General features: G+C 46.2%; 1 protein-coding gene across 1 annotated transcript in view; it reads right to left on the bottom strand.

Moving 5' to 3' along the window:
* LOC147108460 (synaptonemal complex protein 2-like) overlaps positions 1 to 18,002 on the bottom strand; it is a 298,366-nt gene that overhangs the window by 180,688 nt on the left and 99,676 nt on the right. Inside the window, exon 4 of the mRNA XM_086006041.1 lies at positions 6,874 to 6,934. Within this exon, the coding sequence (XP_085862167.1) occupies positions 6,874 to 6,934 (61 nt within the window). The remainder of the gene's footprint in view (positions 1 to 6,873; positions 6,935 to 18,002) is intronic.

Genomic DNA, 18,002 nt, shown 5'->3' on the forward strand with positions numbered 1-18,002 from the left:
GACGAGATGGTAATAGGCTCCTTTCCGCCCCCGCCCCCTTTCCTTTTGTTTCACTCTCCCACCTGGCAGCTATCTCTAGCCCTGCCAGTACACTTCACAGCTAATCTCAGACTATTACCATCTCGTCTGGCTTCGAATACCTTTTATTGTCTCTTCTACTTCTTCTGTCTCTTTCACTTCTTTTGTCCGATCGCAGCCCTGGCTTCGATCTATTTCATTTTCTTTCCAGTTTTGAAGAAGGGTTCGACCCGAAACGTCAACTCAAATTTCTCTCCACGGATGTTGCCTGACCTGCTGAGTTTTGCCAGCATTTTCTGTTGTTATTTTGATATATTAACAGGTTCCTCTAATGAGGCCATATGGGTTGAACTTAAAAACAAAAAGGGGGCAAGCACTTTGCTACGAGTGTACTTTAGGCCCCCTAACAGTCAGGGGGAGATAGAGGAACAGATATGTAGGCAAATCTCAGAGAAGTGTGCAAATAATAGGGTAATAATAGTGGGGGATTTCAACTTCCCCAATAGTAACTGGGATAGTCAGAGTGTGAAAGGCTTAGAGGGTGCAGAATTCTTAAAGTGCATCCAGGAGAGCTTTTTGAGCCAGCATGTAGAAAGTCCTACAAGAGAGGGGGCGGTACTGGACCTAATTCTAGGGAATGTGGCTGGGCAAGTGGTAGAAGTGTTAGTAGGTGAGCACTTTGGTGACAGTGACCATAATTCGGTGAGATTTAAGGTAGTCATGGAAAAGGACAAGGATCGACCGGAAATAAAGGTTCTAAATTGGGGGAAGGCCGATTTTAATATGATAAGGCATGATCTGGCCAATGTGGACTGGGATCAGCTACTTGAAGGAAAATCCACATCGGAGCAATGGGAGTCTTTCAGAAAAGAAATTGAGAGAGTACAATGGCAACAAGTTCCCGTAAAGGTCAAGGGTGGGACCAACAAGCTCAGGGAACCTTGGATGTCAAGGGATATACGAGAATGGATTAGTAAAAAAAGGGGGGCTTTTGGCAGATACAAAGGACTAAAGACAGAGGAAGCCCTAGAGGAGTATAAAAAGTGCAAGGGGATACTTAAAAAAGAAATCAGGAGAGCGAGGAGGGGCCATGAAATAACACCGGCGAGCAAAATAAAGGAAAATCCTAAGGTGTTTTATAAGTATATTAAGGGCAAGAGGATAACTAGGGGAAGAGTAGGGCCCATTGGGGACCAAAGTGGCAAGCTGTGTGTAGAGCCAGATGATGTAGGTGGGGTTTTAAATAATTTTTTTGCATCTGTGTTCACTATGGAGAAGGACGATGTAGACATAGAAATCGGGCGGGGGACTGTTATATACTTGAACATATTAGCATCGAGGGGGAGGAGGTACTAGCGGTTTTAGCGGGCTTAAAAGTGGATAAATCCCCAGGCCCGGACGAGATGTATCCCAGGCTACTATGTGAGGCAAAGGAGGAGATTGCAGGGGCTCTGACACAAATTTTCAGAACCTCTCTGGCCACAGGGGATGTGCCAGAGGACTGGAGAACAGCTAATGTAGTACCATTATTCAAGAAGGGTAGTAGGGATAAACCAGGGAATTACAGGCCAGTGAGCCTAACATCAGTGGTAGGGAAATTATTGGAAAAAATTCTGAGGGACAGAATTAGTCTCCACTTGGAGAGGCAAGGATTAATTAGGGATAGCCAGCATGGCTTTGTCAAGGGAAGATCATGTCTGACCAATTTGATTGAATTTTTCGAGGGGGTGACTAGGTGTGTGGATGAGGGTAGTGCAGTGGATGTGGTTTACATGGATTTCAGTAAGGCTTTTGATAAAGTCTCGCATAGGAGACTGGTCAGGAAGGTAAGAGCCAATGGGATCCAGGGTGCCTTGGCACATTGGAACCAAAACTGGCTTAGTGGCAGAAGGTAGAGGGTGATGGTGGAAGGTTGTTTTTGTGACTGGAAGCCTGTGTCCAGTGGGGTACCGCAGGGATCGGTGCTGGGTCCCTTGCTGTTTGTGGTCTACATTAATGATTTGGATGTGAATGTAAAGGGTATGATCAGTAATTTCGCAGATGACACGAAAATTGGTGGGGTGGTAAATAGCGAGGAGGGAAGCCTCAGGCTACAGGACGATATAGATGGGTTGGTCAGATGGGCGGAACAGTGGCAAATGGAATTTAACCCTGAAAAGTGTGAGGTGATGCATTTTGGATGGACTAACAAGGCAAGGGAATACACAATGAATGGTAAGACCCTAGGAAAGACAGAGGATCAGAGGGACCTTAGTGTGCATGTGCATAGATCCCTGAAGGCAGCAGAACAGGTGGATAAGGTGGTTAAAAAGCCATATGGGATACTTGCCTTCATTAGCCGAGGCATAGAATATAAGAGCAGGGAGGTTATGATGGAGCTGTACAAAACGCTGGTAAGGCCACAGCTAGAGTACTGTGTGCAGTTCTGGTCGCCACACTATAGGAAGGGTGTGATTGCTTTGGAGAGGGTACAGAGGAGATTTACCAGGATGTTACCTGGGCTGGAGCGCTCAGCTATGAAGGAAGGCTGGACAGGCTGGGGTTGTTTTCCTTGGAGCAGAAAAGGCTGAGCGGGGACCTGATTGAGGTATACAAAATTATGAGGGGCATAGATAGGGTAGATAGTAAGGAACTTTTCCCTTAGTAGAGGGGTCAATAACAAGGGGGCATAGATTCAAGGTAAGGGGCAGGAGGTTTAGAGGGGATTTGAGGGAAAACTTTTTCACCCAGAGGGTGGTTGGAATCTGGAACTCACTGCCTGAAAGGGTGGTAGAGGCAGGAACCCTCGCAACATTCAAGAAGCATTTGGATGAGCACTTGAAATGCCATAGCATACAAGGCTACGGACCAAATGCTGGAAAATGGGATTAGATTAGACAGGACTTGATGGCCGCCGCGGACGCGATGGGCCGAAGGGCCTCTTTCGGTGCTGTATAACTCTATGACTCTTTGGCACCACAGCTGTATCTAAGGAGAATTGAAAGATTGTGGCCTGCACCTCTGCAATTTCTACCCTCATTTCCCTCAGCAACCTAGGATGCATCCCATCCGAAACGGGTGACTTATCCACTTTAATTACCACCAACCTGTCCAGTACCTTCTCTTTATCTATTTTTATCTCATCCAGTATCCCAGCAACCTCGTTTACCTTAGCTTTGGCAGCAACCTCCTCATTTACCAAAGATTTGAGTAATCTCTTCCTTATTGCATACTTGTAAAAGCTCATAATCTGTTTTTATATTTCTTGCTAGTTTACTCTCATATTCTACTTTTTCTTGGTCATCCTTTGCTGATTTTTAAAACCCTCCCAATCCTCAGACATACTACTCTTTTTGGCAACATCAATTGCTTCTTCTATTAATCTAATACTCTATTTAACTTCTCTAGTTAGCCATGGCTGTACCACTTTTCCATTGGAGTTTTTATTCCTCAAGGGAATGTATATTTGTTGAGAATTATGAATCATTTCTTTAAACTTTGCCATTGCTTATCTACTGTCATATCTTTCAATCTAATTACCCAATCTACCTCAGCCAACTCGGCCCTAGTTTCGGACTTAACCACATCACTCTCAAACTTAATATGAAATTCTATCATATTATCTATCACTCTTCCCCAGAGGAACCTTTACTATAAGATTACTAATTAATCCTGTCTCATTACAATACTAGATCTAAAATAACCTGTTCCCTAGTTGGTTCCTTGACATATTGTTCTAGAAAACTGACTCGAATGCATTCCATGAACTCGTCCTCCAAGCTGCTTTAGCCAATTTGGTTTGCCCAATCTATATGAAGATTAAAGCCCCCCACGATTATTGCATTACCCTTGTTACATGCTCCTCTGATTTATACTCAGTCCAACACTATGATTAATGTTAGGGGGCCTATAAACTACTCCCACCAGTGTTTTCTGGCCTTTGTTATTTTGTAGCTCCATCCATATTGATTCTACATCTTGATTTTCAGGACTAAGATCCCTTTTCCCTACAGTCTTTACCTCATCCTTTATCAGGGCTATCCCACTTCCTTTTCCATTTTGCCTATCTGTTCTAAAAGTCATGTACCATGGAATATTTATTTCCCAACCTTGGTCACCTTGTAACCATGTCTCAGTAATGGCTACTAGATCAAACCGATTTATTTCTATTTTTGCAATTAAGTCATCTATCTTGTTACGAATGCTTCGTGCATTCAGATATAGCGCCTTTAATTTTAACTTTTTACTATTTTTCCCTGATGTGGCCTTAGTTGCTAATGCCCTATTACCGTTATTAAACTCTGTCCCTTCCTGGCACAATCTGCTTGATTTTACCCAAATCACTACCCTGTTCTACAGTCTTGACTTTTCTCTTCAGACTTATAAATTTACCCTTACCTGAACTCTCCCTCTCCCTTATTAGTTTAAAGCCCTATCTACCGCCCTATTATTCACTTCGCATGGGCAATTGACCCAGCCCAGTTTAAATGGAGTCCGTCCCAACGGAACAGCTCCCTCTTTCCTCAGTACTGGTGCCAGTGTCCCATGAATTGAACCCTCTTCCTGCCACACCACTCTTTCAGCCACACATTTAAACCTCTAATCTGTTTGTCTCTATGCCAATTTGCATGTGGCTCAGGTAACAATCCAGAGATTATTACCTTTGAGGTCTTACTTTTTAATTTGTACCCTAGCTTCTCAAACTCCCTCAGCAGAGCCTCATTCCTAATTCTACCTATGACATTGATTCCTATGTGGGTCACAACAACTGGGTCCTCCCTCTCCTTCTCCTCTCCAAGTTATTCTCCAGCCGCAAGGAGATGTCTTTAACCCTGGCACCGGGCAGGCAACACAGCCTTTGGAACTGCCGGTCGTGTTTGCAGAGAACTGTATCTAGCCCCTTGACTATACTATCCCCTAGCACGACCACATTCCTTTTTGCTCCCACCACTTGAATGGCCTCCTGTACCATGGTGCCGTGGTCAATTTTCCCATCCTCCCTGCAGTCTTTGTTCTTATCCACACCGGTAGCAAGTACCTCGTACCTGTTGGAGAATGGCAAAGGCTGAGGTGAGATAAAAATAGATAAAGAGGAGGTACTGGACAGGTTGGTGGTAATTAAAGTGGATCAGTCACCCATTTCAGATGGGATGCATCCTAGGTTGCTGAGGAAAATGAGGGCAGAAATTGCCTCGTACCTGTTGGAGAATGGCAAAGGCTGAGGCTCCTCCACCACTGCATCTGCGGTCCCTTACCTGCCTGAGTCGCAGTCACATCCTCCTGTCCCTGACTATTAACCAAATCTAAACCATGATCTAACCTAAGAGGTGTGACTGCTTCCTGGGTCAAAATTTCCAGGTAACTCTCCCCCTCCCTGATGCATCGCAATGTCTGCGCCTCAGACTCCAGCTCAACAACTTTAAGTCGAAGTTCCTTGAGTTGCAGACATTTACTGCTGATGTGGTTGCTTGGGATCAAGCTGCTCTCCACAAACTCCCACATGCTGTAGATGCGGCACACCTCCTGCACTGGCAATCTCTGTCCCCTTGTTTTATATATTTAATGAATTAAAGTTTTATGTAATTAATTTACTTGGTTTATTTTAAAAAATTAATTTAACTAAAAGGAGCGACACCTTCTACGCCACACCCAAGTTACAACTGTTCAGTCCACTTCCAGCTCACAGTAATAACCCCCTATTCAGGCAATCACTTACAGTTGATTGACTGTTAACCACTTAACTTCTAACTGCCTCACAGATTTTAAAGTTCTAAGTTAAATTCTAAATGTTAAGACTAAACTTCAGTTTGACCTACTCACCAACTTATCAGAGCGTCCCACTCTCACCAAAGTCTCAACTTCCTACTCGGTTTAAGATGCACTCAGTCAACGTTGCGATCTGTGGTAACGCTCTATACCTGAATTCTGCGTCTCTGTTCCTAGCTTATCCATCTAGCAGTTACACACATCTATCACAGGACGTGGCATGTTTGTCTCACTAAGAGCTCTTCTCGAGGTTTTTTTCCACACATAAATGGGTAGATGTGACACCTGTATTCCTTCAAGTTTTACTGTAAACGGGGAACAGCAACTTTTTTATTGCAGTAAGGAATGTCTTGTTTATATACAGTCCTTTCTGGGTCATCTTAAGACCTTTTATGGCTTTAATTAGTCTATGGCATTTAGCTTAGAAGATTTTTATGGCTTAACTATCTGTGAACTTCCAAGGCTAAAGCCTTGGTGATGGTTTGAATTAGCCTGCTTCCAGCCACTTCCCAGCATTCAGTTCCACAGCTGAACTCCATGGATAAAACTATGGCAGATGTAGTTCAATGTGGGGAAGTGTGAGATCATCCACTTTGGATATGAGAAAGACAAATTGGAATATTTTCTTAATGGTGAGAGACCAGAAAAATGAATTGGAGCAAAGGGATTTTGGTGCCCATGTGCACAAATCACTAAAAGCTAGTGCACAGGTGTTAAATGTAATAAAAAAAACTAAAGCCATGACCTAATTGAATGGCAGAACAGACTCAAGGGGCTGAATTAAATATCTCTGTTCCTATGTTTTTATTTTGTGGACAACTTTTAAGCTGCACTACATTTTAAGCACATTTCAGGCAGTTTACAAGGCATTCCCTCTATGAATCTCGAAGGCATTCTTCATGCAATTTACGGGGCATTATTCCTACATGGAACACCCATCTCCTGTTGGGAATGGATGAATTAGGTTTATGGTCAGTCTAGCTAAGTATTAAGGCACACCATGGTCCTGGTAACCTCCAGGATTGTTGACCAGAAGGGCAGGGGGACAGGGCAGAGATATGACCAGAATGCATGCAGCAGATTTAATAATCAATCTTTGGTCAGCTATACCTGCAACACTGTAACTTTCTACATCCTCTTCAGGCAAACAGACAGTCTCCCACATTGGTTCCTAGAATTAAAGGAGAAAATTACCCCTAGTATAAAACATTCATGTCCAGTTCTGACATATTCAAAGTTCACTGGAATATAAGCAAGCTGTATCACCCCATAACCACACCCTCCTTTCTAAACATAGAAAATATCCCATCTACCTCTGGCCTTGAAAATCCTATAGCCTCTTTACACACTACTCCTGCCCACCTCTAATCTGCTGAGTTGCAACAAATTTTGCAAAACTTAACCTTACCCAAGATCTCTGACTTCTTTGCTTCTCAACTTCTTGCTGAATATTAAACTTTTCATCTGGTTTGCATTACCATTCTTGAGGTCTAAGCTGCTTATGGCATTAGCAGTTATTTCTATCAGTCTTGCTGCACAATTTAGGGAGCTTGGTATAACAGACTTTTTCTGGCATTTTTCTAAATAAAAGTCTGCTCTGGCTTAAGTGAGGGCTTCACAAAGTAATAAATCTTCCACTTTGAAGACTTGTTCAGTTTCATAAGTGGCTAAGGAAACCTATTGAGACTCCCTCTCTGTATTTTGTAGCTCTTTTGTTTTTTCAACTTTTTCATGCCTCACAACAGGTATGGCCTTGGCAGTGTAACTAGAAAAGAAAGCTCCAATACAGTTTCAAGGGGAGATTATTCCTACAGTATAGTACAGCAAGTAAGAAAGGGCAACACAGGCATGTACAGAACCCATCCATACTTTCAGCATCATATCTGGTAAGCATGCCAGAGCTACCTGAATGGACGTCATATTCACACTTGCAGAGGATGTAGTGAGTTCAGCCCAGTATTCTGTCCACTGCAGCAACAGGGAGGTCACTCATGACCTTTTCTAACAAAGTAGCTTTATACAATTCAGTAAGGATTATTAAGCATCAACATCGGTAATTATCGCCTCAAACAGGTGCACCTTTCCATGGCAACACTCAAGAAGCTTACATCGACAACGCAAGCCGTGAGCCTGACCAACGGTTCCACCGCAGACCCAATTCACGTACGAACCGGGGTCAAGCAAGGCTGTGTCATCGCACCAACGCTCTTCTCGATCTTCCTTGCTGCAATGCTCCATCTCACCCTCAGTAAGCTCCCCGCTGGAGTGGAGCTAATTTACAGAACAAATGGGAAGCTGTTCAACCTCCATCGCCTCCAGTCCAGATCCAAGGTCGTCCCATCCTCTGTCGTCGAATTACAGCATGCAGACGACGCATGCGTCTGCGCTCACTCGGAGGTCGAACTCCAAACCATTGTCAACACCTTCACCGAAGCGTACGAGAGCATGGGCCTTACACTAAACATCCGTAAGACAAAGGTTCTCTACCAACCTGCCCCCACCACATAGTACTGCCCCCCGATTATCAAAATCCACGACAAGGCCTTAGATAACGTGGACCAGTTTCCATACTTCGGGAGCCTACTGTCAACAAGGGCAGACGTCAATGACGAAGTCCAACACCGCCTTCAGTGTGCCAGTGCAGCCTTTGGTCGCCTGAGGAAGAGAGCGTGTGAAGACCAGCACCACAAGCCCGGCACTAAGCTCATAGTCTACAGAGCAGCAGTGATACCCACCCTGCTGTATGCCTCAGAGACATGGACCATGTACAGCAGGCACCTCAAAGCACTGAAAAGGTACCACCAACGCCGCCTCCGCAAGATCCTGCAATTCATTGGCAGGATAGGCACACCAACGTCAGTGTTCTCTCTCAGGCCAACATCCCCAGCATCGAAGCTTTGACCGCGCTCGATCAGCTCCGATGGACGGGTCACATCTTCCGCATGCCCGATACGAGACTCCCAAAACAAGTGCTCTACTCGGAGCACCGTCACAGCAAGAGAGCCCCAGGTGAGCAGAGAAAACGCTTCAAGGACACCCTCAAAGCCTCCTTGAAAAAGTGCAACATCCCCACTGACACCTGGGAATCCCTGGCCCAAGACCGCACAAAGTGCAGGAGAAGCATCTGGGAAGGCGCCGAACACCTCGAGTCTCTTCGCCGGGAGCAAGCAGAAGCCAAGCGCAAGGAGCGCACGTCAACCTAAGCACCCCACCCACCCGCCCCTTCAACCACAGTCTGCCCCACCTGTGACAGAGACTGTATGTCCCGGATTGGACTCATCAGTCACCTGAGAACTCATTTTTAATGTGGAAGCAAGTCATCCTCGGTTCCGAGGGACTGCCTAAGAGAGAGAAGAGATGTATTTATAAAACATCTTTAGGTTTTCCTTAATTTTATTTGTCACTATTTTTTCAGGCCCTCTCTTTGCTTTCCTAATTTCCTTTTTAATTTCACCCCTGCACTTTCTATACTCTAGGCTTTCTGCAGTATTTAGCTCTCGATTTCTGTCAAAAACTTCCCTTTTCTGCCTTATCCTACCCTGTATGCCCCTCGACATCCAGGGGGCTCTAGATTTGGGAGTCCCACCCTTTTTCTTTGTGGGAACATATTTGCTCTGAACCCTCACTATCTCCTCCTTGAATGCCTCCCACTGCTCTGACACTGATTTACCTTCAAGTGGCTGTTTCCAGTCCACTTTTGCTAAATCACATCTCAGCTTAGTAAAATTGGCCTTTCCCCAATTGAGAACTTTTACTCCTGGTCTATCTTTGTCCTTTTCCATAACTATGCTAAATCTAACTGCATTATGATCACTACCACCAAAATATTCTCCCACTGATACCCCTTCCACCTGCCCAGCTTCATTCCCTAAAACTCAGTCCAGAACTGCTCCCTTTTCTGTTGGGCTTGCTACATACTGGCTAAAAAGGTTCTCCTGAATGTATTTTAAGAATTCTGCATCCTCTATAACTTTTACCTTATTTAGAACAGAAGGCAGCATAAATCTCTTTACACTGAGTTTTGTCAAGCAGTAGAATTCACTCCCAGGGTTAGTGATTAAGACAGAAACTATGTCAACATTTAACATTAGATTGGATAGTCAGATGAAGAAAAAGTGAATGAAGGGATATGGGAATAGGGTGTGTTAATGTGATTGGCACTATTTGCTTATGTGAAGGGTAAATACAAACATGGACTGGTATGGCCGAATGGCCTGCTTCTATCACTCCTGCCTTCCACCCTATTACAGACCTTCCCTTTTGTTCTGTCCTCCCCTCCCAACTTTCCCTGCCTCTGTACTTGCTTAAACCCTGTTTCCAGTTCTGACAAAAGGTCTTCGACTGTTTCTCTCTCAACAGATGTTGCCTGATCTGCTGAGTATTTCCAGCATTTCTCTTTTTATATCAGATTTTGCTTTTGTATGTCCTGTTGTAGCATCAATATATTTCTAACTCCTGACCACTCAACTTCCCTTTCTAGTCAGTCCAGCTGCAACATTTCTCATAGCACCTAATGAGCATGGACTAAAGACACAGCCCCTCTGACTATGACCACGATGAGCGGCGGCGGGAAACGCGAGCGGTGAGGCTTTAAAAGGTCCCCAGAGACTCAGGTAGGCCTCAGTGCGTCAGCAGCAGCAGCGGCGGCGGCGGGAAACGCGAGCGGCGAGGCTTTAAAAGGCCCCCAGAGACCAGGTGGGCCTCAGTGCGCCAGCAGCGGCGGGAAACGCGAGCGGCGAGGCTTTAAAAGGCCCCCAGAGACCAGGTAGGCTTACTAATCTCCAATCTCAGAGAGGGAGAGAAGTAAAAAGTAATCGAGGTGTGACGTCACCACAAAGCAGGTAAGTGATTAGTTGGGAGTATTTCTCTCTTTTTAAAACTTTAACTCTGTGGTTTATAGTTTCTAGGGTCTCTGTGGTGTAGCGGGGACAGTTTGTAAACCAGGGCCCTTAAATATATCATTTAACTGTAGTGAAATTGGTGGGATTCATTTGTTTAATTTAATTGCAATTAATTAAAGGGTAAGTCATGGCAGGACAACCCCGTGCCATGGTATGCTCCTCCTGTGCTATGTGGGACTCAGGGACACTTCCTGTGGTGCACTTTGGTGACAGTGACCATAATTCGGTGAGATTTAAGGTAGTCATGGAAAAGGACAAGGATGGACCAGAAATAAAGGTTCTAAATTGGGGGAAGGCCGATTTTAATACGATAAGGCAGGATCTGGCCAATGTGGACTGGGATCAGCTACTCGAAGGAAAATCCACATTGGAGCAATGGGAGTCTTTCAGAAAGGAAATTGAGAGAGTACAATGGCAACATGTTCCCGTAAAGGTCAAGGGTGGGACCAACAAGCCCAGGGAACCTTGGATGTCAAGGGATATACGAGAATGGATTAGGAAAAAAAGGGGGGCTTTTGGCAGATACAAAGGACTAAAGACAGAGGAAGCCCTAGAGGAGTATAAAAAGTGCAGGGGGATACTTAAAAAAGAAATTAGGAGAGCGAGGATGGGCCATGAAATAACACTGGCGAGCAAAATAAAGGAAAATCCTAAGGTGTTTTATAAGTATATTAAGGGCAAGAGGATAACTAGGGAAAGAGTAGGGCCCATTAGGGACCAAAGTGGCAAACTGTGTGTAGAGCCAGAGGATGTAGGTGGGGTTTTAAATGAATTTTTTTGCATCTGTGTTCACTATGGAGAAGGACGATGTGGACATAGAAATCGGGCAGGGGGACTGTGACATACTTGAACATACTAGCATCGAGAGGGAGGAGGTACTAGCGGTTTTAGCAGGCTTAAAAGTGGATAAATCCCCAGGCCCGGACGAGATGTATCCCAGGCTACTATGTGAGGCAAAGGAGGAGATTGCAGGGGCTCTGACACAAATGTTCAGAACTTCTCTGGCCACAGGGGATGTGCCAGAGGACTGGAGAACAGCTAACGTAGTACCATTATTCAAGAAGGGTAGTAGGGATAAACCAGGGAATTACAGGCCAGTGAGCCTAACATCAGTGGTCGGGAAATTATTGGAAAAAATTCTGAGGGACAGAATTGGTCTCCATTTGAGAGGCAGGGATTAATTAGGGATAGCCAGCATGGCTTTGTCAAGGGAAGATCATGTCTGACCAATTTGATTGAATTTTTCGAGGGGGTGGCTAGGTGTGTGGATGAGGGTAGTGCAGTGGATGTGGTTTACATGGATTTCAGTAAGGCTTTTGATAAAGTCCCGCATAGGAGACTGGTCAGGAAGGTAAGAGCCCATGGGATCCAGGGTGCCTTGGCACATTGAATCCAAAACTGGCTTAGTGGCAGAAGGCAGAGGGGGATGGTGGAAGGTTGTTTTTGTGACTGGAAGCCTGTGTCCAGTGGGGTACCGCAGGGATCGGTGCTGGGTCACTTGCTGTTTGTGGTCTACACTAATGACACGAAAATTGGTCGGGTGCTAAATTGCGAGGCGGGAAGCCTCAGGCTACAGGATGATATAGATGGGTTGGTCAGATGGGCGGAACAGTGGCAAATGGAATTTAACCCTGAAAAGTGTGAGGTGATGCATTTTGGATGGACTAACAAGGCAAGGGAATACACAATGAATGGTAAGACCCTAGGAAAGACAGAGAATCAGAGGGACCTTGGTGAGCATGTACATAGATCCCTGAAGGCAGCAGAACAGGTGGATAAGGTGGTTCATATGGGAAGAGCAGGGAGGTTATGATGGAGCTGTACAAAATGCTGGTAAGGCCACAGCTGGTGTACTGTGTGCAGTTCTGGTCGCCACACTATAGGAAGGATGTGATTGCTTTGGAGAGGGTGCAGAGGAGATTTACCAGGATGTTACCTGGGCTGGAGCGCTTCAGCTATGAAGAAAGACTGGACAGGCTGGGGTTGTTTTCCTTGGAGCAGAGAAGGCTGAGGGGGGACCTGATTGAGGTATACAAAATTATGAGGGGCATAGATAGGGTGAATAGAAAGGAACTTTTCCCCTTAGTAGAGGGGTCAATAACAAGGGGGCATAGATTCAAGGTAAGGGGCAGGAGGTTTAGAGGGGATTTGAGGAAAAACTTTTTCACCCAGAGGGTGGTTGGAATCTGGAACTCACTGCCTGAAAGGGTGGTAGTGGCAGGAACCCTCACAACATTCAAGAAGCATTTGGATGAGCACTTGAAATGCCAAAGCATACAAGGCTACGGACCAAATGCTGGAAAATGGGATTAGATTAGACAGGGCTTGATGGCCGGCGCGGACGCGATGCACCGAAGGGCCTCTTTCTGTGCTGTATAACTCTATGGCTTTATGTGTGCAGGAAGTGTGTCCAGCTGCAGCTACTGGCAGACCGCATTACAGTGCTGGAGCAGCGATTGGATACATACTGGACCATTGGCGATGCTGAGGACGTCGTGAATAGCACGTTTGATCAGTTGGTCACACCGCAGGTAAAGTTGGCAGTAGAGGGAACGGGTGACCAACAGGCAGAGTACTAGGCGCAGGCAGGTAGTGCAGGGGTCCCCTGTGGCCATCCCCCTCTCAAACAGATATACCGCTTTGGATACTGACGGGGGGGCGTGGCTTACCAGGCGAAGGCAGCAGCAGCCAACTTCCTGGCACCAGGGGTGGTTCTGCTGCACAGGGTGGGAGGCAAGAGACTGGGAGAGCTATAGTGATAGGGGATTCTATTGTAAGGGGAATAGATAGGCGTTTCTGCGGCCGCAAACAAGACTCCAGGATGGTGTGTTGCCTCCCTGGTGCAAGGGTCAAGGATGTCTCAGAGCGGCTGCAGAACATTTTGGAAGGGGAGGGTGAACAGCCAGTTGTCGTGGTGCATATAGGTACGAACGATATCGCTAAAAACCGGGATGAGGTCCTAAAAGCTGAATATAGGGAGTTCGGAGGTAAATTAAAAAATAGGACCTCAAAGGTAGTTATCTCAGGATTGCTACCAGTGCCACATGCTAGTCAGAGTAGAAATAGAAAGATATCTCAGATGAATACGTGGCTAGAGGAATGGTGCAAGGGGGAGGGATTCAAATTTCTGGGACATTGGAACCGGTTCTGGGGGAGGTGGGACCAGTACAAAATGGACGGTTTGCACCTGGGCAGGACCAGGACCGATGTCCTAGGGGGAGTGTTTGCTACTGCTCTGGGGGAGGGTTTAAACTAAAATGGCAGGGGGTTGGGAACCTGAGCGGAGAGACAGAGGAAAGGGAAACAAGGATAAAAGCAAAAGACATGAAGGAGAAAAACAAAAGTGGCAGGCAGAGAAATCAAGGGTTTAAATCAAACATGGCCACAGTAAATAATAATTCTAAAAGATCTAAGAGCGTTAAAAAAACAAGCCTGAAGGCTTTGTGTCTTAATGCAAGGAGCATTCGTAATAAGGTGGATGAATTAGCTGCGCAAATAGAGGTAAACGAATATGATATGATTCGGATTACGGAAACATGGCTCCAGGGTGGCCAAGGCTGGGAACTCAATATCCCGGGGTATTCAATATTCAAGAAAGATAGGCAAAAAGGAAAAGGAGGTGGGGTAGCATTGCTGGTTAAAGAGGGGATTAACACAATTGAAAGTAAGGAAATTAGCTCTGATGATGTGGAATCTGTATGGGTAGAACTGAAAAATACCAAGAGGCAGAAAACGTTAGTGGGAGTGGTATATAGACCTCCAAACAGTAATGCGGAATTCGGGGATGACATCAAATGGGAAATTAGAGAAGCGTGCAATAAGGGCACAGCAGTTAGAATGGGTGACTTTAATCTACATATAGATTGGGCTAACCAGATTAGTAACAATACTGTGGAGGAGGAATTCCTGGAGTGTATACAGGATGGTTTCCTGGACCAATATGTCGAGGAACCAACTAGAGATCAGGCCATCTTAGACTGGGTATTATGTAATGAGAAAGGATTAATTAGCAATCTTGTTGTGCGAGGCCCCTTGGGTCAGAGTGATCATAATATGATAGAATTCTTCATTAAGATGGAGAGTGAAATAGTTGACTCGGAGACTCGGGTCCTGAATTTAAATAAAGGAGACAACGATGGTATGAGGTGCGAGTTGGGTAGGATTGATTGGGGAATGACACTCAAAGGGTTGACGGTGGATGGGCAATGGCAAACATTCAAAGATCGCATGGATGAACTACAAAATTTGTTCATCCCAATTTGGCATAAAAATAGAACAAAAAAGGTGACTCAACCGTGGCTAACAAGGGAAATTAGGGATAGCATAAGATCCAAGGAGAGAACATATAAGTTGGCCAGAAAAAGCAGTAAACCTGAGGATTGGGAGCAGTTTAGGATTCAACAAAGGAGGACAAAGGGATTAATTAAAGGGGGGAAAATAGAGTATGAGAGTAAGCTTGTAGGGAACATAAAAACTGACTGTAAAAGCTTTTATAGATATGTGAAGAGAAAAAGATTGGTGAAGTCAAGCGTAGGTCCCTTGCAGTCAGAATCAGGGGAATTTATAATGGGGAACAAAGAAATGGCTGACCAATTAAATACGTACTGTGGTTCTGTCTTCACAAAGGAGGACACAAATAACCTCCCAAAGATGTTGGGGCACGTAGGCCTAGAAATTCAGTATAGCCACGTTCGGGGCGCTACAGTCGGGCGGCCGCTAAAGTTTGCGCCCGGCGCAAGTTCGCGCCACCTTCGCCGATATTCAATCGCATCGCCCCAAGAGGTTGCTGCTGCGCTAAAACAGGCGATGTACGACTATCATTAGGCGCTAAGCCGGCGGTCCGGGGCGATACCCCCGAGGGCGGGCGCAGCGCAGGTGCGGCGAGTTGCTGATTGACGGCAGACACTCTGGCGCCGGTCAGCTCTTAAAGGGGCAGGGTGGACTTGTCTGGCTGCCATGCCCTGCGCACTGCAGCCCTGAAGGAAGGCCTGACCAATGCTGGTTCATCAGTTCTACGCCCTGGACCATGGGGAAGCCCGCTATTCTTCCAAATCCCATTGCACGCTCTTGCTGCTTGTCCAGGGTCATGGGGAAGGAGATGTACTGACGTCTCCTTCTGAAAAGGGCATTGTTCACCTGTCGGATGCAGCAATGTACCGCGAACTGGGAGATGTTGGCAATGTCCCCAGTAGCGGATTGGAAGGAGCCGGTGGCATAGAAGTTGAGAGCCACCGTCACCTTCACTGCCACCGACAGAGACGTCCTGCTCCTCAGCTGTGGCTGCAGATCTGTGCGAAGCAGGTGGCAGATCTCAGTGACCACCTCCCTTCTGAATCGCAGCCTCCGAACACACTGCTCCTCAGGCATGTTCAGATATGAGAACTGCTGGCGGTATACCCTGGGTGGGTAAGGCCTCCTGTGCCGACACCTGTTGGCCCTTCTCCGTCTGGCCATGGCTGGCACTCTCTCACGGCGTCTCTGATCCCTTTGAATGCAATGCAGAAAGCCAACGTTTCCACCCATTGTAGCCCCCATTACAGTATATGTGGCGACTCAAGGCTATGGCACTGAAAGTGAAATCCAAGTGCAAAGCTCTGGCCTGAAGCCAGAAGTACCTGTGCGAGCGCTGAATCAAAGCAGAAAGCTCTCTGCCTTTGTCTCTCACACAGGATTGGCACAAAATGGCTGTCACTTATAGTGCAGGAGGAGTCCCCTTTAAATAGCGCCCCCCGCACCCCGCAGCGACTGTGAACCGTTCCCCTGTACCAGTCGCTGGGTGCGCCAGGCGCAAAGAAGGGCGGCGCCACTGAAGTTCCGGTTTGGGGCGCACAAAGGGCGTTGCACGATGAAATGACGTCAGCTGAGCGCGCGCAAAGACTTTGCGCCGACGCTAAATCTCTAGTGAAGTTGAGGAGAGGCGCAGATCGCGCTGCGCCCGGCTGCTAGCCGCCTATCGCCCAACATCTCCTCCTCCTAAGGCGCTACCGGCTGGCGCAAGCAACTGAATTTCTAGGCCATAGGGTCTAATGACAGGGAGGAACTGATAGAAATCAGTATTTGTAGGGAAATGGTGTTAGGGAAATTGATGGGATTGAGGGCTGATAAATCCCTAGGGCCTGATAATCTACATCCTAGGGTACTTAAGGAAGTGGCCCTAGAAATAGTAGATGCATTGCGGGTCATCTTCCAAAATTCGATAGACTCTGGAACAGTACCCATGGATTGGCGAGTAGCTAATGTTACCCCACTGTTCAAAAAGGGTGGTAGAGGGAAAACCGGGAATTATAGGCCGGTAAGCCTGACATCGGTAGTGGGGAAAATGCTAGAGTCCATTATTAAGGATGTAATAGCAGAACACTTGGGAAAAAGTGACCGGATCGGACAAAATCAACATGGATTTACAAAAGGTAAATCGTGCTTGACTAATCTACTGGAATTTTTTGAGGATGTAACTGGTAAAATAGATAAGGGAGAACCAGTGGATGTGGTGTATTTGGATTTTCAAAAGGCTTTCGACAAGGTCCCGCATAAGAGATTAGCCTATAAAATTAAGGCACATGGGATTGGGGGCAAGGTATTGACTTGGATAGAGAACTGGTTGGCAGACAGAAAGCAAAGAGTTGGAATAAACAGCTCTTTTTCCGAGTGGCAGGCAGTGACTAGTGGGGTACCGCAGGGATCGGTCGTTGGACCCCAGCTATTCACAATATATATTAATGATCTGGATGAGGGAACTAGATGTAATATCTCCAAGTTTGCAGACGACACAAAGCTGGGTGGGCGTGTGTGCTGTGAGGAGGATACCGAGAAACTCCAGTATGATTTGGACAGGTTGGGTGATTGGGCAGAAGCATGGCAGATGCAATATAACGTGGATAAATGCGAGGTTATCCACTTTGGTGTCAAAAACAGGAAGGCAGATTATCTAAATGGCAATAGATTGGGAGAAGGGGAAGTGGAACGAGGCCTGGGCGTCCTTGTGCACCAGTCGCTGAAAGTAAGCAGGCGGTTAAGAAGGCAAATGGTATGTTGGCCTTCGTAGCGAGAGGGTTTGAGTACAGGAAGAAGGATGTCTTGCTGCAGTTGTACAGGACCTTGCTGAGACCACATCTGGAGTATTGTGTGCAGTTTTGGTCGCCTTATCTGAGGAAGGATGTTCTTGCCATGGAAGGAGTGCAGCAAAGATTCACCAGGCTGATACCTGGGATGGCAGGAATGACGTATGAGGATAGATTGAGTCGATTGGGCTTGTACTCGCTGGAGTTTAGAAGAATGAGAGGGGATCTCATCGAAACTTATAAAATTCTAACAGGACTAGACAGACCAGATGCTGGAACG

Source organism: Somniosus microcephalus, chromosome 13 (assembly GCF_052327205.1).
Source record: "Somniosus microcephalus isolate GS21.2 chromosome 13, FLI_Smic_1.0, whole genome shotgun sequence".
Classification (NCBI taxonomy): Eukaryota; Metazoa; Chordata; class Chondrichthyes; order Squaliformes; family Somniosidae; genus Somniosus; species Somniosus microcephalus.